Source organism: Ochotona princeps, chromosome 33, assembly GCF_030435755.1.
Source record: "Ochotona princeps isolate mOchPri1 chromosome 33, mOchPri1.hap1, whole genome shotgun sequence".
NCBI classification, from domain to species: domain Eukaryota; kingdom Metazoa; phylum Chordata; class Mammalia; order Lagomorpha; family Ochotonidae; genus Ochotona; species Ochotona princeps.
Window position 1 is genome coordinate 2,408,362 of NC_080864.1, and position 19,074 is coordinate 2,427,435.

A 19,074-nucleotide genomic window follows, 5' to 3' on the forward strand; every position below is an offset into this window, starting at 1 on the left:
TGATCTGCGCTTTAGTCTCCTGGGAAAACAAACAGGCCCAGTGGCCCCTCGGCCCCACCTCACGGCGACCACCTCCCCGACACGCACGCACGCCGCGCAGGGACCGCGAAAGCCAGGCCGCCCCAATTCCGGACCCCAGGAGAAGCCGGAGCCCGGGACGGGACACCACAGAGGCCTCGAACCCACACGGCCCTCGCCGTCCCTCACACTTTCTCGAACTCCGCCTTTTTCCCGCGCACGACCGAGCCCCGCCCCGCGCGTGCGCATCACGAGACCCGCCGCGCTTGCTCCGCCTCTTCTCTGCGCACAGCGTCCTCCGACACTTCCCCGCTCCTGCTTCCAGGCGCATGCGCCTCTGCGCACTGCCTGCCGGGAGTTGTAGTTTCCGTGAAGCTGGCCCGGTTTAATCCAGTGGCCACGCTCCGGTGCCGCGGCGCCCAAGGGTCGAGGCGGAAGTAGGGCAGCTACCTGGCGGTGGACAGAGTTGGGGGAGACGAGGACGCCGGGTTGGCGGTCGCGAGGCGCGGGCGGGTACGGACGAGAGCTGCGAGACTCGCCAAGGGGGCGTGCACGGCGACAGGCCCCTGGGGAGGAGGCCGGGCAAGGCCGGGCGCAGGGAGACTCGGTGGTCCTGGCACCCAGCCTGGACGATGCACAAGAGGAAGGGACCCCCAGGCCGAGGCGCTGCAGCTGCCCGCCAGGTGAGTCTGGGGGATCCCGCGGGGGGATCCCTCCTCAGCCCTGCCCTGCCACTCGCCCCGTGGAGCGCCCTGCCTCCCTCTCCGCGGAAGCCTGCTGCCCTTAGGTGAGTCGCTGTTCCCCGCCCTCCAGGTGAGGCTCGACTCTCCCTCACCCCCATCCTGCCCGCACCCACGAAGTGCGGCCTGCTGGCATTTGCTCCCCAGCTCCTGGCACCCCGCCCTGGGCTCGGAGGGGGCCACCTGTTGCTGCATTAGCTCCAGTTGGGGAGGGGCAGGCCCTGGGCCTTAGGACCCCCCTGGGCTCTGTTGATTCCCGTTGCAGAGAGATGTGTCCCACTGAGGCCCAGACAGGTGAAGGCAGCCAGCCAAGGTCACAGGGATGACTGGAGTACACACCCACACCTACTGCCATCCATGGGTGCACCTGAGCCAGCCGTCTCTCCCCCTCCCCCACACACCGCTGCCCAGGTGCTGGAGGGAGGGAGCTGGCCGGAGCCCAGTTGTCAGGTGTTAGCGTCAGAGCGACTCTCCCTGCCTCTGCCGATTGGCCCAGGACTTCATGGCTGGAAGACCCTCCGTTTTCTCGTTCCTGAAATGGACACCCCCCCCCCCAAGAGTCCCTTGATCACAGATGTCAAGATTGTACAGAGGACGGTTAATGGCATTTGCGAACCTCAGTGAGAGGGGGCAAAATGTATGTGTGGCTTCTTGTTTCCAAAGAGTGACAGATCTTTCGTTCTCCTAATGGCGGCCGTGGGCAGGACTGGAACCAGGCCGAAGCCTGGAGCCAGGCCGAAGCCAGGAGCCAGGAGCTTCTCCTGAGTCTCCCACATGGGTGCAGGAGCCCAAGCACTTGGGCTGTCCTTCCCTGCACTCCTAGGAGCAGGAGCAGGGGATTGGGTCGCAAGGGAAACAGCTGGGATTCGAACCAGCACAAGTATAGGATGCCGGTGCTACAGGCCTCAGTTGAACCTGCTGTGCCACAGTGCCAGGCCCTGTTGGCACGGCTTCCATTGATGGCTCCACTTTCCTGCCTGAGAGGCTTTGCCGAGGACAGGATGCCTTCACCCTCAAGCCTTGGACCTGGCTAGCTGCCCATCCCGGCCAGGAGCTGGCTGCCCTTTGCCCCCAGAGAGCCAGGCCCATCTGGTTCCACCTGTTTCCGCCTTGTTTTGCCAGGAGGCCTTGGTCCCCTCCTCAGTGTCCATCCCGGCTCCCTCTGGCCACCCCCATGTGCACCCCGAAGTCTGACCAGGCTGTTGCGCTCCCTGCAGATGGGCCTGCTGGTCGACCTCTCCCCGGACGGCCTGGTGATCCCCCAGGACGGAGTGAATGACGAGGAGCTGGAGGCCGAGTTCTTGGCCTTGGTGGGAGGTCAGCCCCCGGCCCTGGAAAAGCTGAAAGCCCAAGGTAAGATGCTGGGCAGGCTGGGAGCCGGAAGGGAGGGATAGCACTCTACTAATGGTCGCCACTGGGCAGTGTGTCCCCTGGCTGCCTTCTTTACTCCTTCATAAAATCCCCTGATTGAAAGGCAGAGGGAGAATCTTCCATCCGCTGGTTCACTCTCTAAATGGCCACAATGGCCAGAGCTGAGCCAATCCCAAGCCAGGAGCCAGGAGCATCTTCTGGGTTTCCCACACGGGTGCAGGGTCCCAAGGCTTTGGGCCGTCCTCCACTGCTCTCCCAGGCCTCAGGCAGGGAGCTGGATGGGAAGTGGGGCTGCCAGGATTAGAACCGACGGCGCCCATATGGAATCCCGGTGCATGTAAGGGGAAGACTTTAGTCACTAGGCTACTGTTCACTAGGCTATGTATGTCCGTGTCTGTGTATCCGTGTGTGTCTGTGTCTGTGTGCATATACGTCTCTGTGTACATGTGTCAGTATGTGTTCTGTGTGCCATGTTCACTGTCAGCCCCTCCGCCAGCCTACCTCTGGCCCATGGGACACCTGCAGATACCGCCACCCAGAACAATGAGAAGGCCGGCCCCAGCTCCCACAGGCACACAGTCATGGGGTTGGAGCTCCAGGGACCCTGGCCAGGCCTCAGGCTAGGTACAGAGCGGCCAAGGCACTGGGCTCCTGGGCAGGGCCTGAGGGCCCGGGCGGCCGGCTGTCCACCGTCTTGTTCCTCAGGGCTGTGAACATGTGGGTCAGAAAGCTCTGGGCTCTTGGCAGATTCCGGTTCCTAGCTGGAGCCTCTCTTTGCTGCCAGGTCCCTTGCCCATGGAAACCATCGAGAAGATGGCCAGGCTGTGTATGAGGGACCCGGATGAGGACGAAGAGGAGGGGACGGATGAGGAGGATGTAGAGGAGGACGATGACCTGCTGGTGAGTGCCTGAAGGCCAGGGGAGGATGGGCAGGTAAGAGTGGGTGGGGCTCTCCTGCCGGTGCCCTCACGCCCCGCCCCCGGCTGTGCACCTGCTGCAGGCTGAACTGAATGAGGTCTTGGGAGAGGACCAGAAGGCTTCGGAGCCCCCGCCATCTGCAGCTCAGGTACAGGCAATCACACCCCACCGACGGCCTTGGCGGTCAAGGGCTGCCCTGGCCCTCCCAGCCCAGGGACCGTGGGGTCTGAGGGTGCGGCAGGCGTTAGTGCAGGCCCAGGCTGACATGGGGGTGGCTGTCAACTCAGGTCTGTGTCTTCCCACCCCCACCCCCACCCGGGGACACCTCCCACAGCCCAAGCCCGCAGCCCTCAGCCCAGGCGTGGGCACCACCTTGCACGAGAGACTGCGACTCTACCAGGCAGCCCTGGAAGGCGCCAGACAGGCAGGGGACAGTGCCAAGATGCGACGCTACGACCGAGGCCTTAAGGTGAGCCAGTAGGGCAGAGGTCAGGGCATGGGGACTCCACTAACCCCAAACACCTTCATCCCCAACCTCCCAGTCCCCCCCAAAACCTTCTCTCTCTTCCTCTCTCTCTCGTCTGCATTGCAGACTCTGGAAAACTTGCTGGCCTCCTTCCGGAAAGGCGAGGCCATCGACGAAGGGGACATCCCGCCGCCGGTGGCCATTGGCAGAGGCCCTGCAGTGGCCCCTGGCCACACCCCTGTGCCCACCCAGGCAGAGCCCAGGCTCACCCTGGAGGTGCTACCCCCAGCCGCTCCAGCCACCTCCTCCAGCGCCACCTCCTCCAGCGCCAGCTCGGCCAAGCCTCAACTCCCCCCAGGTAGGCTGATGCGGGTCCGAGCAGCTTGCTCAGTAGATAAAAAGTGTGTGTGTTTATGTGTGTGTGTGCACGCGCACACATGTGCCAGGGACTAGGGAATGCATGTCCAAACACCTTGAAAGTTAAAACATCACTTAAAAAAAAATCAACATTGATGTGTTTATTGGAAAGTCGCAGTGAAGGAGAATAAAAGAGAGAGATCTAGCATCCGCTGGTTCACTGCCCAAATGGTTGTAACAGCCAGAGCTGGGCTGGTCCGCAGCCAGGAGCCAGGAGCCTCTTCTGGGTCTCCCCCGCGGGTGCAGGGTCCCAAGGCTTTGGGCCGTCCTCCACTGCTTTCCCAGGCCACAGGCAGGGAGCTGGATGGGAAGTGGGGCCGCTAGGACACGAAGCAGCACCCATACAGAATGCTGGTACCACAGACTTCAGACTGAATCTGACATGCCACCGCGCTGCCCCGTTTGTGATCCGGATCCCTGCCAATCTCCTGGGAGACCCGGATAGAGTCCCAGGCCCCCTGCGTCACCCTGATCCAGCCCTGGCCACCATGGCCGTTTGGAAAACAAAGCAAGAACTTGCCAGAGTTTACCACATTCCCCAAGGCCCCTGGCACCTGCCAGGCCCGGAGCTGCGTGCACAGCATTACCAGCCTCAGGCCCCTGTACCAGGCTGTGCAGCCAGCGTTCTCTCCCTCCCGCCTCCCCGTCCCCCTGTGGGCCTCAGTCTTTCCATCCATGCGGTGGACCTGAGGAAACAGCCCAGTTGTAGCAGAGGTGATGTGCAGGAGGCTTTTCCAGGCACCGTTCGCGCCCCTCTCCATTCCAGGTCCCTGCAGCCCCAGCCCCCTGGGCCAGTTACAGAGCCGCCAGCGCGAGTATAAGGTGGCCGCCCTTCACGCCAAGCAGCAAGGCAACCTGGCCGCCGCCGCCAGATACTTCCGCGTGGCCAAGGTGCGTGTAGATTGGAGCCTCGGCCAGCGGGGGTGCCGGGGTGGCGTGGGCAAGGGAGCTTCCGCTTGCCCCGAGCCTACCCAGCAGTCTCAAACCTGAATCCCACAGGCCATGGTCGCCAGGCATCTTGCTAGCTCTCTCATTCACCCTGACCTCTTGGCAGCTCGGTGGAGCCCCTCTGTGTAAGGGGCGCAAAGAGAAACTAAGCAAGGGACAGAGCCAGGAGGCCTGTGGCTCATCAGGGCACCGGGGAATTCTCCCACCCTCGGGAGGTCAGCCCCCACCTGCAGCCTGTTCCCCCAATCTTCTTCCTTCTAGAGCTTCGACGCCGTCCTGGAGGCCCTGAGCCAGGGGGAGCCGGTGGACCTGTCCCGTCTGCCCCCTCCACCTGGTAAGGATCCCTCAACCCACTTTTGATCAGGTTCAGGACCTCCCCAACCCCCGGCCCCATTCAGGCAACAGTAGCCTGGACTGGACTGTTGGTCCGGGGTGCAGAGGAGGGGTACTCACCCTCACTGTACTGTCCCCCCTCTGTCCCCAGACCAGCTGCCTGCAGAGCCACCATCGCCGCCACCTCAGGCCCGGCCCCCTGCACCGGCAGCCCCTACCTCCCCAGGTAGGCTGGGCAGGCAGCGGCAACACAGTCCAACCCTGGCCCCCCACCCCCCGCCAGCTGCCCTGGACTCTTAACCCTGCCTGTACTTCTCCCCTGCACCCCCATACTGGCCAGAAATGCCCCCGCCCCCACGGACCCTGCTGGAGGCCCTGGAGCAGCGGATGGAACGGTACCAAGTGGCTGCGGCCCAGGCCAAGGCCAAGGGCGATCAGCGGAAGGCTCGCATGCACGAGCGGATAGTCAAGGCAAGCAGCCACCAGAGGCTGGAGAGAGTGCTGGGCAGCCCGTCCCCCCGCCCCGGTGCTGGGCAGCCCGTCCCCCCGCCCCGGGGCTCACCCCAATGCTGGGCAGCCCGTCCCCCCGCCCCGGTGCTGGGCAGCCTGTCCCCCCGCCCCGGGGCTCACCCCAGTGCTGGGCAGCCCGTCCCTCCAAGTCCGGGGCTCACCCCAGTGCTGGGCAGCCCGTCCCTCCAAGTCCGGGGCTCACCCCAGTGCTGGGCAGCCCGTCCCCCCGCCCCGGGGCTCACCCCAGTGCTGGGCAGCCTGTCCCCCCGCCCCGGGGCTCACCCCAGTGCTGGGCAGCCTGTCCCCCCTGCCCTAGGGCTCACCCCAGTGCTGGGCAGCCTGTCCCCCCTGCCCTAGGGCTCACCCCAGTGCTGGGCAGCCTGTCCCCCCCGCCCTGGGGCTCACCCCAGTGCGCATGTCCCCCCGTAGCAATACCAAGAGGCCATCCGGGCCCACAAGGCTGGCCGAGCAGTGGATGTGGCCGAGCTGCCTGTACCCCCAGGTAGGCCCTGGACCGGTTGGGGTGAAGGGGTGAGGGTTGAGTCCCTTCCTGACTGGATCTCTCTCTTCCCCAACCGGCCACCGCAGGGTTCCCCCCGATCCAGGGCCTGGAGGCCACCGAGCCTGTCGCACAGAGCCTGGTGGGGGTCCTGGAGACCGCCATGAAGCTGGCCAGCCAGGAGGAGGGCCCAGAGGAGGATGACAATGAGGAGGAGGAGGAGGTGGTGCCCAGGAAGGTGTGCGGGCAGGGCTGGGAGTGGGCGGGGCCTGGCGCACAGACTTCAGGGCCAAGTGCAGTAACCAGCTGCCTCCTGGAGCTGCAGCCGGCCCAGCCCCAGCCTGCCTTTGTGTCCACCCTGCTTCCCTGGTCCTTGTCTGTCGAGTGGGCTGTGGGAGCAGTCCCAGGGCCCATGGTGGTAAAGGGGTCACTCGAACCAGCGAACCAGACCCACAGCATCTTCCAGTGGGAGCCGCGGTGGCCGGCGTCCCCAGCCTGGTGGCCCTGACCCTCGGAGCAGCTCACTTCTATCCGCCCTCCCACCTCTCTCTTCGCAGCAGAACAGCCCCGCGGCCCCCGCCGCCCCCCAGCCCCGAGCCCCACAGCCAGGATCGGCCCCAGCCCCCAAAGCAGCCCCCAAAGGCACATCCGCCAGAGGTAGGCAGCCCCTTCTTCCTCCGCTTGGCTGGGAGGGGGGGTGTCCCAGGCCCGGCAGCCCCCCGGCTGAGGCCTCTCCGTGCCCCCTCAGCCCAGCAGCAGCTCGCCTTCCTGGAGGGTCGCAAGAAGCAGCTCCTGCAGGCGGCTCTGCGAGCCAAGCAGAAGAACGACGTGGAGGGCGCCAAGATGCACCTGCGCCAGGCCAAGGGGCTGGAGCCCATGCTGGAGGCCTCGCGCAACGGGCTGCCCGTGGACATCGCCAAGGTGAAGCGCCCGCCCGTCGGCCCCGGAGCACCCCTGGACACACACACACACACACACTGCAACACCGGGCAGGCCGGGTGGGTCCCTGGGGGCGAGGAGGGGCTTCCTTAGCCACAGGATGCAGGTGCATCAGTGGGCCCTGTTTGCAGCTGGGCGTGGGAAGAGGGGACATCACCCGTTCTGGCCTCCCATTGGCTAGCATGAGTCATGGGGCCACCTCCTTGCTGCAAAGGCCCCTGGGACTTGTAGTCTTGGGGCGGACCACTGGAGTGTGCCCCACAGGACCTGGAAAGCCACGTCTCTCAAGCTGTATTTCTCTGCTCCAGACACTCTAATAGGGTCTCGAGCCATGGTTTAACCCACTGCGCCGCAGTGGCCCGCCTCCCCGACACCAGGGCAGGAACTTTGGGTCATATATTCACTGCGGCATCCCCAGCCCCAGGCACAGACACCTGGTGTACACTAGGAGCTCCAGGAACCAGTGTGCGGGAGGCTGGAGGGGTGTCTCGGATGACGCAAGGCACCGGGGGTCAAGAGGAAAGGCCGGGGCAGGTGTCAGGGCCCCCAGCAGCCTCCCCGCCTCCTCGCCCCCAGGTGCCACCTGCTCCCGTCAACAAGGACGACTTTGCCCTGGTCCAGCGGCCTGGCCCGGGCCTGTCACAGGAGGCCGCCCGGCGCTACGGCGAGCTCACCAAGCTGATACGGCAGCAGCACGAGGTGGGGGGTCCACTGCTCCCCAAGACCCGGGCCAGCACCCCCGACGGTCACAACCTGGGGTCCACTGCTCCCCAAGACCCGGGCCAGCACCCCCGACGGTCACAACCTGGGGTCCACTGCTCCCCAAGACCCGGGCCAGCACCCCCGACGGTCACAACCTGGCTAACTTGTATCTGCTCCGCACCATCCCTGCTTCTGTCCCCCTCCCCCAGATGTGCCTGAACCATTCCAACCAATTCACCCAGCTGGGCAACATCGTGGAAACCACCAAGTAAGTGGCCTCCGGCCCCAGGGCAATGCCCGCAGGCGTGTGAATGCGCCCCAGCCCTGCACTGCACAGCGTCCTGGGTTGGGGGTGGCTGTGGCCCATGCATGGGCACCGCGGTCCCGCCAACGCCCCCGGCCCAGCGTCCTGAGTCGGGCCCTGTGCCCGCAGGTTTGAGAAGCTGGCGGAAGACTGTAAGAGGAGCATGGAGACGCTCAAGCAGGCCTTCGCCCGCGGCCTGCCCACGCCCGGAGCCCGCTTTGAGCAGAGGACCTTCAGCGTCATCAAGTGAGGTCCCTCTCTCCCCGCAAGAAGCTTACACAGGACTGGCCTTCTCAGAGGAGTCTTTGGCCTGGGGAATGGGAACGCGGCAGGGGGCGGACAAGTGTATGCAAAGGTCCTGGGGCAGCCGTGAATGGCGGCGTGCGCACTGCATTTGGGAGCGAGTCTCAGACCCGGGGCTGGCGCGTGCCCTAGGTCTTCGCGTGGCAGCTCCTCCCACGCCCACCGTGTCCCCTCCCCTGAGAGGTCCTCCCAGATTAGCACACTGCCGCCACCCCCAGAAAAGCCTCTGCTCCACAAGTCCCTGGGCCTGGCCCACAACCTTCCCCCCCCCCCCCCCGCCAGGACACTCTTGTTTATTTGTTTGTTTTGACATCCATCCCCAGCAGCCAGGGCACTTGCTGGGACACAGTAGGACCCCAGAGGTAGTAGCAAAAAGGAAAAACCCGCGGGCCTAGGGAGGTCACCGCTAACAGGCACTGTAGATACTGAACAAATGTCTGAAGAGAACGCCCCCGCCCAACCCTTGGCAGCGGCCAGTGAATGAAAGTCAAGGGCCTGCGACAAACAGGGGGCCACCTAGGGCGGCCATAGCAGGGACCCCAGAAACACAAGGACTGTGAGAGGAAAGGGAGGCCCCAGCCCCACCCACCAGCAGCTAGGTTACGGGCCGGCAGGTAGTAGCTGCTCACTTAAGCTAGAAGAACAGTAAGCCCCCTTACCTATCGACCCCCACCCCCAGCCAGGCGGAAATGTCCCCCCAGAGAAAGGGAGGCCCCGGCTGGCCCCTGGTACGTCCCCCGCGGACAGGGACAGGCTGCGGGCAGGGGCGCACACTGGCCTGACCGCCCTGGCTTCCCCTCCCCTCCCCACAAGGATCTTCCCAGAGCTCAGCAGTAACGACATGCTGTTGTTCATTGTGAAGGCCAGCAGCCTGCCCACACCCCCAGGTGAGCCCCCAGGGCCTGGCAGGGGTCAAGGTCATGGTCACAGAGGGGCGGTGGGGTGGCAGGGGGCAGGCTCCAGCCCCGAGGAGCCTCATCCTCCTCATCGGCATGCCGCTCCCCCCCGCCCCCGTCCCGCAGGGCTGTCCCCTGGTGACCTGGATGTCTTCGTCCGCTTCGACTTCCCTTACCCCAATGTGGTAGGTGGGGAGCAGGGCCGTGGGCGGGGGGACCTTGCAGCCCAATGGGGTGGGCAGGGGGGATATCCCCAGATCCCCTGACCAGCCCGTCCCATCCCAGGAGGAGGCCCAGAAAGACAAGACCTCCGTGGCCAGGAACACCGACTCCCCTGGTAAGGCCGAGTCCGAGCCGCCTGCGCCCCTGCCCCGTGTCTTCCTCCCCACACCCCCCCAAAATGCCCCCAGCCCCAGCAGAAGGAAGGAGAGCCAGACCCTGCCCCCTTCCTCCCCCTCCGCCTCGCCCTCCCCCCGGCAGAGTTCAAGGAGCAGTTCAAACTGTGCATCAACCGCAGCCACCGTGGCTTCCGCAGGGCCATCCAGACCAAGGGCATCAAGTTCGAGGTGGTCCACAAGGGGTGAGCGGGGTGGGGGGGATCTCCGGGGCGGGGAGGGGGTGGGGCTCTGTGGGCGGGGCCTCAACCCAAGCCACACCCACTCCCACCCAGGGGACTCTTCAAGACTGACCGGGTGCTGGGGACGGCGCAGCTCAAGCTGGACGCCCTGGAGACAGCGTGCGAGGTCCGGGATGTGCTGGAGGTGAGCTAGGACTGCGCCTGCCTCCCGTCCCCTGCCACCTGCCCCTCATCCCCTGCCCCCTGCCCCTCGTCCCTGCCACCTGTCCCTCATTCCCTGCCCCCGGCCCCCTGCCCCCGTCCCTGCCCCTCGCCCCCTGCCCCCGTCCCTGCCCCTCATCTCCTGCCACCTGCCCCTCGTCCCCTGCCACCTGTCCCTCATCCCCTGCCCCCTGCCCCTCATCCCCTGCCCCCGTCCCTGCCCCTCATCCCCTGCCACCTGCCCCTCGTCCCTGCCACCTGTCCCTCATTCCCTGCCCCTCGTCCCCTGCCCCCGGCCCCCCGGCCCTGCCCCTCGCCCCCTGCCCCCGGCCCTGCCCCTCATTCCCTGCCACCTGCCCCCGTCCCTGCCCCTCGCCCCCTGCCCCCGTCCCTGCCCCTCATCCCCTGCCCCCTGCCCCTCGTCCCCTGCCACCTGTCCCCTACCCCCTGCCCTCTGCCCCCCGCTTGTTCCCTGTCGCTGACCCCAGGGCTTCCCACCCAGGTGCTGGACGGGCGGCGGCCCACAGGGGGGCGGCTGGAGGTGATGGTCCGCATCCGGGAACCGCTCACAGCCCAGCAGTTGGAGACCACGACGGAGAGGTGGCTGGTCATCGACCCCGTGCCCACGGTGAGTGAGCAGGGTGGGGTGTGTCCAGGGGAGGGGTGGGGACATAGCCCCGGAGGGCCGGGGCTCACAGGCCGGACCCCCCCTCTGTCCCCCTGCAGCACCAGGTGAATGTCAGCAAAGGCAAGGCCCCTCCAGGACCGACGCGTGAGCCAGCCAACAGGTGGGTCCCTCTCCTCTCTCCCCCATACGCACCCCTCCGCAAGAGTGGCCGCTTGTTGCTTGTGGGTCCACAGCCACCACCTGCCAGTGCCCACCGGCAGCGTCTGAGCCCTCCTCACCCATCATCCCGCCCGCTGTGTGTCTCCCTGCTGAGCCCCCTCCGCCCTGTCCCCTTGCGGCAGGTCAGCCCGGCCCATGCACAGTCTCAGCGTGCTGGCCTTCGACCAGGAGCGCCTGGAGAGGAAGGTGAGGCCCCCGCACCCCTCTCCTCCCCGCGCCTTGTCCCACCCTCGGGGTCCCCTGGGGCCTGGGGGGTGGGGGCGATGGCCGCGTCTGCAGGGCCCTCCTGGTTCCTCCCCGCTCTCCAGATGTTGGCCCTCAGACAGGCACGGCGCCCCGTGCCGCCCGACGTGGCCCAGCAGTACCAGGACATCATGCAGCGCAGCCAGTGGCAGAGGGCGCAGCTGGAGCAGGGCGGCGCCAGCCTCCGGCGGGGTGAGGGGCTCGGGGCTGGGGAGACCGGGGGGCTGGGGAGGGAAGGCCGAGGCCTGACGCCCGCCCGTCCGCCCACCCGCCCGCAGAGTACGCGGCCCAGCTGGAGCGCCAGCTGCAGTTCTACACCGAAGCCGCCCGGCGCCTGGGCAACGAGGGCAACAGGGTGAGTGCGCGTGCGCGGCGGCGGGTGGCCGGGGGAAGCGGGCGGGGCCTCGCAGGAGGTGGGCGGGGCCGGGTTTGTTATGGGGCGGGGAAGTGGGCGGAGTCGTGCTGGTTGTGGGGCGGGGCTCCTCGGGGCGAAGCCCAGTGGGCGTGTCTCTGGTGGGCGTGTCCATGATGCTCAGTGCCCTGCAGGAGGCGGCCAAGGAGGCGCTGTACCGGCGGAACCTGGTGGAGAACGAGGTGAGCGGGGTGCAGGCGGCGCTGGGTGCAGGCTGTGCTGGGTGCAGGGCCGTGCTGGGTACAGGGCCGCGCTGGGTGCAGGCTGTGCTGGGTGCAGGCTGTGCTGGGTACAGGGCCGCGCTGGGTGCCGGCCGCGCTGGGTGCAGGTGGTACTGGGTGCAGGCGGCGCTGGGTGCAGGCTGTGCTGGGTGCAGGGCCGTGCTGGGTACAGGGCCGCGCTGGGTGCAGGCTGTGCTGGGTACAGGGCCGCGCTGGGTGCCGGCTGCGCTGGGTGCAGGTGGTACTGGGTGCAGGCGGCGCTGGGTGCAGGCTGTGCTGGGTACAGGGCCGCGCTGGGTGCAGGCTGTGCTGGGTACAGGGCCGCGCTGGGTGCAGGCTGTGCTGGGTGCAGGCAGTACTGGGTGCAGGCCGTGCTGGGTGCAGGCCGCGCTGGGTGCAAGGGGGTACTGGGTGCAGGAGGTACTGGGTGCAGGCCGCGCTGGGTGCAGGCTGTGCTGGGTACAGGGCCGCGCTGGGTGCAGGCCATACTGGGTGCAGGCTGTGCTGGGTCTCCAGGCCTGCCCTCCCCTGACTCCCCCAACTCTTGTCCTTACCCCGCACAGCTGCAGCGCCTCCGGAGGTGAGGGCCCCGCGGCACCCGGACAGCAGACGCAGACAATCAGCCGACAGTCGCTTCTGGACTCCTCCCGCCCCAGCCCTACCACCACCGCCACGCAGGCCTCCGGCACCCAGCCGGATCCCTTGCGGCTGCTGTCCGCAGCAGGGACCCAGGGGGCGTCGGACCCCAGCCCGGCTGGCTGGACTCCTGGAGCGAGTACCTCCTGCCCCATCCAACACTCCCCCTGTACCCCCTCAGTTTGCACAGCCCCAGGTGGTGGCCAGGGCTCTGGCCTGGCCCCGAAGCCGGGAGGCATCTGGCACCAAAGCCCCAAGGGCCCCAGCGAGCACTTTATTCCTTGTCCTTGCCCAAGCGCCTCTCACAGCCCTCCCGGATACCCAAAGAAGCTGCTGGAGGATGGCTGGGTCCCCCCAACACACACACACACACACACACACACACAGGCTGCGGAGTTGGAGGGTTGCCCTGGTCCAGACAGCCCTACACAGAATAAACAGCCCCGGGCCCACCCGCGGGACTCAGCTCTCCAGGGTGTTTCTTGCTGTGGCTGTCAGCAGCCAGGCTGGGGCCTCCTTAGAGTGAGATGGGGGAGCCGGGACAGGTGGCGAGGTACCTACCAGTGCAGCAAGCCAGGGAGGGGTGGGCAGCGAGCCAGGGCAACGGTGCCCTTGACTTCACGCTTGCTGCTTGGGGACCCTCATGTGCCTTCGGTGGTTGTAGGCTTTGGGTATGACCCGGGGGGCGGGGGGATGCAAGGGGACCTGTGGGTGTGAGGACCTTGGCTCCCTTAGGGACCCTGGGGGCGCCCAAAAGGCAGGCTGGTGCTTGGTCAGACTTTATTGTTCCAGATTGGAGGAGGCCTGCTCCCTGGTGCCTAAGTCCCTCCCTCGCCTGCATGCCCTTGCGTGGACACCCCCCCTGTGCCCCACCCCAGGCCACAGCCAGCTCCGCAACCCCACACCTCGCCCCAGGCCAGAGGAGGGGGTTGTTCTTGGCCTGCCCTGCTAGGAGTCAGGGGTGTCCTTCCGTCTCAGGAGCCCCCAGCCCTCGGGGCGCGTGTAGCCTTGGGCGGCAGTCGGACCAGCACCTGCTCCGGATTGCCCGCCGTGTCCACCACGCGCAGGTGTGGGAGGCCCAGGAAGGCCTCGGCCGAGATGCTGGTCATGTGCAACCTGTTGGCCCTGCGAGTAGGGGGAAAGGGCGTGCGTGCGCGAGGGCAGCTGGCAGAGAGCGCCCACACCGCCAACACGCCAGGACCCGCGGCGCACACCTTGCCCGCCCCCGCACCTGAGGAAGAGGGCGCGCAGGCGGGGCGTGCTGAGGAAGGCTTCAGAACCTATGTGGCCAATGCGGTTGCCCTGCAGGTGCAGTTCCTCCAAGGTCTCGGGCAGGTCGGGGGGCACGAAGGACAACTGGTTGTGGCTGAGGTCCAACACCTGAGCAGGTGCAGCACAGCGCAGGTGGCAGCCCCGCCTCCGGGCTGCAGACCCCGCCCCCTCTCCGTGCACACCCTCGGTTCTCCAGAGGGAACAGCGGCGCGGGGCTGTGGGAAGCGGACAGTGCACCGAGGCTAAAACAGCCCTCCCTGACCTGGAGCGCCTGCAGCTCATGCCACGTGCCGGGCTCAATGTCTCCTACGCGGAGTCCGTTGTGCGCAACGCTGAACTCCCGCAGCTGGACCAGGCCGGCCAGGGGCTCAGGTTCCAGGGCCCGCAGCCGGTTCCGCTGCAGCCTCAGACTGTGCAGAGTGACAGGCAGACCACTGGGCAGCTGGGTCAGCTGGTTGCCGGCTAGATCCAGGCTGTGCAGGGCCCGCAGGCGCCGGAAGGCGCGGCGATGCACGCGGGCGCTGGTTAGGAGATTGTAGGCCAGATTGAGCTCCAGGAGGCGCGGCGTGGCGGCCAGGTCACGGGCGCCCAGCGCGGCCACGTGGTTGTGAGGCAGCACCAGGGCCCGCAGACGGCGGGGCAGCGCCTGCGGCACACGGTCCAGCCCGTTGCCGTACAGGTGCAGCGTGTGCAGGCCCCGCAGCGGCCGCAGCGCCCCTGTCGGCAGCCCCGAAGGCCCTAGCTCATTGTGCTGCAATAGCAGGTAGCGCAGGCCCCGGGCGCCCCGCAGCCGCGCCCCCTCCACCTGACGGATGCGGTTCCTCCCCAAGTGTAGGACGGCCAGGTTCCCAGGCAGGCCCGCGGGCACCGAGCCCAGCTGGTTGTGCGACAGATCCAGGTACTCCAAGCTGTGCAGTTTGCTGGAGGGAGACAGTGGACGGGCGCTCAGAGCCCGACATGGATTTAAAGTCAGACATTGCACCTTGGGGAGGTCTGGGTGGGAGGGCTTAGCACAGATGTTAGTCACAGATGAGTGACCAGACCCAAGCTCACAGAAAAGCACCCGTGCCTCCCCCAACAGCAGATTAACAAGGCCCCCTCTCCTGGTAGGACACTGGACACTGGCATGCAACAGGCGCTTAATAAGTGAGGAGTCAGAGGAGACGGACTGAAAAGCTAGGACACCCTGGGCGCCTTGACTGTCCCCACCCCAAAGGCCGGGCTGCCGCAGTCCAGCACCTGAAAGTGCTGTTGTCCAGGCCGCTGTCTGTCAGCTTATTGTGCTGCAGGTAGAGCTCACGGAGGTGTCTGTGGCGGCCCAGGGCCCCCCGCGGCACCTTGGAGATGAAGTTGTTCTGGAAGAAGAAAATGAAAGACTAGTCAGGGAGAGAGCCAGGAAAGGCTCTGGCGGGAGGGGGTTTGGAATGGGGTTCAGCAGCGAGACTGGGAGATTTGGTGGAAGGAGGGGTGGGGCAGGACGGGGCGCGCACCTGCAGGTGCAGGCGCTCCAGTGAGGGCGGCAGGCTAGGCGGCAGATAGCGCAGGCGGTTGCTGGAGAGGCTGAGCGTGGCCACAGCCTCGGAGCCGCGGAAGGCGTCCAGGGGCAGGCCGGTGTTGGCCAGCTGGTTGTTGTGGAGGTACACAGACCTGAGGGGGAGCCAGGCTCCGGCCACCAGCGCGCCGCCCCCAGCGCCCACCCATGCCAGGGACCCTGGACCAGCGGGGCGCATGTATGCGGGGGCGCGCCTGCGTGCGTGCTTTCTGCCGCCACCTGCCAGACCCAGAATCGTGGGCGTGATAGCTCCTGTCCCTTTCTCACACACACACATACTCAAGCGCGCGCGCACATCCCCCTCAGCTCCCCTAATCTGAGGCCTGGGAAGGAGGAGTCCAGGGCCGGATGGAGGTGAGGGTGGGGCTACCTGAGTGCCGGCTTCTCCCCAAAAGTAAGTGGGAAGATCTCCATCACTTGATTAGCTGCGAGGTCCACCACGCGGATGGAGCGGGGCAGAAACTGCGGAGCCACCGACAGCTGCAGGACGTGTGTGTGGGGGGGGACAGACAGCTGCTCCTGGTGGCGCCCCTGACCCTCTGAAGGGGGCAGGGGCAAGGGCTGGGCCAGAGGGGCCAAAGGTGGTTCGAAAAGGGGCCTCACCTTGTTATTGGCCACGTAAATATGTTCCAGTTGAGTGAGGGACTCGAAGGCTTCATCCGGCAGGCCTGGGTAGGGAGGGGATCCCAGGCCTGGCTTGGCGGTGCACCTCTGTTCCCCGTTACACCGCCCCCACCCCCCCAAAAAAACACAACCCTGTCCTTGGGGCCTCCCACCCCATCCCCCACCACTAGTCCCTCCTCAAAAGCCGCAAACGCCACCCCCCCACACACATCACCTTTCTTCCCCTCCCCTGCAACCCCCTGAATTTCCACCAGGCTCAGCAAACATTTCCAGGAACAACCACAGGCCTGCCCACAGCTGCCCCACAGGACAGGGAGGGGGGCGGAGGGCACACACCAGGGGAGACCGCCCTCACCCTCCGAGGACAGCAGATTGTGGTGGAGGTTCAGGGTCCGCAGGCCCCGGAGACGAGACAGCTCATTGTAGGGGAGTTCCTGGAGCTGGTTGTTCTGGGGGGCAGAGGGAGGTGCCGGGGGGGTATGGGGAATGAGGGTGACCCATCACCATCACCACAGTGACCCCAAGCGCCTCAGTCCTTCCAACCCCATAAGGCTACAGTGCAATCTGAGTTCCCTCCACGCTGACCCCCAAACCAAGGCATCCCCACATGAGCAGCCACTGCCGGGACCTTATGCCCCCATGGCCCCCCAAGGCTCCACCCCTTTGACCTCCAGTAACCCCTAAATCACAGAGACCCCCAATGTCCCATCACCCCACAATCACCCCCATCATCACACCCCCCAGACCACCCCAGATCCCAGCGCTGCAAGCCCTCAGCCCAGCATAGTGCAGTGTCCACCCGGACGCTGGTACCGAGGCCACTCCTGTCCCTGTCAGCTCCTTCTGTCCTGCATTTGCCCACCCCACACCCTGAGAGACCCTGGGCCTCCCCTCCTCCCCATGCACCTGCAGGGAGAGATGCTGAGTGGCCCTGGTGATATTGTCTGGGAACACCCGTAGGTCCAAGCCAGCGCAGTCCACTGTGTCCGCGCGGGGACAGGAACAGCGCGAGGGACAGGCCCGGGGCAGGGGCTGTGAACTCTCCCCCAGGTGGGGAAAAGTGGGGTCCTCCTCCATGGCAGGGGTGGGCTGGAGCCCTGACAGCAGCAGCAGCAGCAGCAGCAGCAGGCAGCTCCCAGGCTGGGAGGGGAGGCAGAGTCATCAATGAGAACTAAAGCAGCCCCTCATTACGGAGGGAGGGCCTGGATGGGGGTGGGCGGCAAGCATGGACCCAGTAGCCAGTGGCCAGAGCCCGTGTGTGTGTGTGTGTGTGTGTGTGTGTGTGTGTGAGAGAGAGGGGGCGGCCACACCCTCAGCCCTCCCCTGCCCCACCTCACCATAGTCAGTCTCTCGCCAGCACCGCCAGCCGATCAGGGGCTCCCTAATAAAATCCAGGCGGCCACCTCCTGGTGTGACTGCTGGGCACCCCCCCATCCCCATCTCAAAGAACAAAACACAGCCACAACCCCCCCCTCCACACACACAGCAGTTTCCTCCCAGGGGCTGCGGGGTGGGAGGGGGGAAGCCGGCCCATCCCCTTCTCCGCCCTTGGGGAAGGTCTGTCTGGAGGAGGCGGCGGATGGGCTGGTAAGAGGACTGCTCCCCCTTCTCTGTCCACCCCCCCTTCACTCCCAACCTCTGTCTCAGCCACTGGGACTGTTATAACCTCAGCCAGCCTGGGCTGCGCCAAAGGAACCAGGAATGCTTGGGGGAAAAGAAAAAAAGCTAAGATTTGTCTGGTCTGGTATTTGGGCCAACCACAGCAAGTAGGGGTGGGGCCGGGAAACAGGAAGAGGCTTGTGGGGGGGGGCGGGGAGGTGGCACAGCATAAGACAGTGCCCAGCAGGGGCAGCCAGGGGGTCCCGGGAGGCCCAAGGGCCACACTGGGAGCCCTGAATTCGGATCTGTATCATGGCCCCTCTGCCCTTGGCATTCTCAACAGCCAGCCAGCCAGCCAGCCGGCGGACATCCCTCCCCACATGGGCACAGACATCCTGGACAGAAATAACATGCTGACATGTGTCCCCAGAGCCCTGGTCCTATAGTGTAGGCATGAGATGGGTGCTGGTCCCCAAACAAACCGCCCTAGTTTGCATGTGTTCAAGGTCAAATTCCCCTCAAGCTCCGCCTCCAGCCAGTCACGGACGTCAATCAACTCAAACTCCCACTGCTCTGCCTCAGTTTTCCCACATGAAAAATGGGAGTGATGTACACACTCCACCACAGATAACCCTCTCGAAGCCCAACCCTTTGCTGATTCACTCCCCAGGTGGCCGCAGCAGCTGAAGCCAGGGGTGCAGGAGCCCAAACACCTGGCCGTGCTCTGCTGTTTTCCCACGTGCTTTAGCAGGGAGCTACAGTGCAAGCAGAGCAGCTCGGTCTCCTGCTGGCACCCACCCATAGGGGATGCAGGCTTAGCTGGCTAGGCCACCGTGCTGGCTCAGACAGGACAATTTCCGATGAGAGGTCCGACAGCCTTCACCGCACCAGCTCATGTAAACAAAGTCAGGGATTGGCATGTGGGAGGGGAGAAGGACTGGCAGGATGGAGCCTTCAGGCACTGCTGGATCCAGGGGCGCATTCTGTCCACCAGCTGGCAGCCTGGCTAAGAGGTGGCGGTGTCCAGGGAACTCCAGCGGTCACATGCGTGTCGGTCCTTGCTGCAGAGGAAAGCCCCAAGCCTCAATCTCCTTAGCCCATCCCCAGTCACACAGAGGCAGAAGCCTGCTGCTGGGAAAACCAACTCTGACCCTAGGCTCCTGCAGCAGGACCCCACTCCCCACCCCTCCACAGCGCCCAGCCCAGCCCACACCTGAGCGCTTGGTTTGAGTCCCGTTTCCATTGCTTTTCCTGGTTCCTGCTAACCTGTACCCTGGGGAACAGCAGGGGAGGCCTTGTGGGTCCCTGCCACCCAACCCACCTACGTGGGAGACCCGGATGGAGTTCTGGCCTCCTGGCTTTGCCCTGGCCCACCCCTGGCTCCTGTGGGTACTGGAGGTGAACCAGTGGATACAAGCTCTGTCTTTTCCAAAAAAAAAAAAAAAGGAAACTAAAAAAATAGGGCCTAACATGATAGCCTAGTGGCCAAATCCTTGCCTTGCATGTGCTGGGATTCCCATATGGGT

At 65.7% G+C, this 19,074-nt stretch overlaps 2 protein-coding genes across 4 annotated transcripts; one reads left to right on the top strand and one right to left on the bottom strand.

Moving 5' to 3' along the window:
* The first annotated feature begins 355 nt into the window (after positions 1-355).
* CC2D1A (coiled-coil and C2 domain containing 1A) lies at positions 356-12,552 on the top strand. Its single transcript, XM_058657948.1, has 29 exons — positions 356-701; positions 1,976-2,111; positions 2,914-3,029; positions 3,130-3,195; positions 3,382-3,516; positions 3,640-3,871; positions 4,697-4,821; positions 5,140-5,212; positions 5,363-5,437; positions 5,552-5,682; positions 6,151-6,223; positions 6,310-6,458; positions 6,778-6,877; positions 6,969-7,141; positions 7,736-7,858; positions 8,071-8,129; positions 8,295-8,411; positions 9,282-9,355; positions 9,491-9,549; positions 9,650-9,701; positions 9,845-9,944; positions 10,035-10,125; positions 10,645-10,770; positions 10,869-10,930; positions 11,112-11,175; positions 11,298-11,424; positions 11,511-11,587; positions 11,779-11,826; positions 12,429-12,552. The coding sequence occupies exons 1-29, from the start codon at positions 651-653 to the stop codon at positions 12,447-12,449; spliced, it is 2,835 nt and encodes a 944-aa protein (XP_058513931.1). The 5' UTR covers positions 356-650; the 3' UTR covers positions 12,450-12,552.
* Positions 12,553-13,400: 848 nt separating this feature from the next.
* On the bottom strand, positions 13,401-17,378 carry PODNL1 (podocan like 1). Of its 3 annotated transcripts, none has more exons than XM_058657755.1 (9): positions 17,287-17,378; positions 16,305-16,398; positions 15,929-15,993; positions 15,696-15,805; positions 15,264-15,420; positions 15,013-15,128; positions 14,036-14,693; positions 13,733-13,881; positions 13,401-13,626 (listed from the first exon to the last, which is right to left on the bottom strand). In XM_058657755.1, exons 1-9 carry the CDS (start codon positions 17,287-17,289, stop codon positions 13,476-13,478), a joined length of 1,503 nt encoding a protein of 500 aa, XP_058513738.1. In that variant the 5' UTR covers positions 17,290-17,378; the 3' UTR covers positions 13,401-13,475. The 3 variants fall into 3 exon arrangements, with proteins under 3 accessions (XP_058513738.1, XP_058513736.1, XP_058513737.1); XM_058657753.1 differs by lacking the exon at positions 17,287-17,378 and adding an exon at positions 16,856-17,135; XM_058657754.1 differs by lacking the exons at positions 15,696-15,805; positions 17,287-17,378 and adding an exon at positions 16,856-17,136 and having other exon boundaries at positions 15,264-15,395.
* Positions 17,379-19,074: the final 1,696 nt, after the last annotated feature.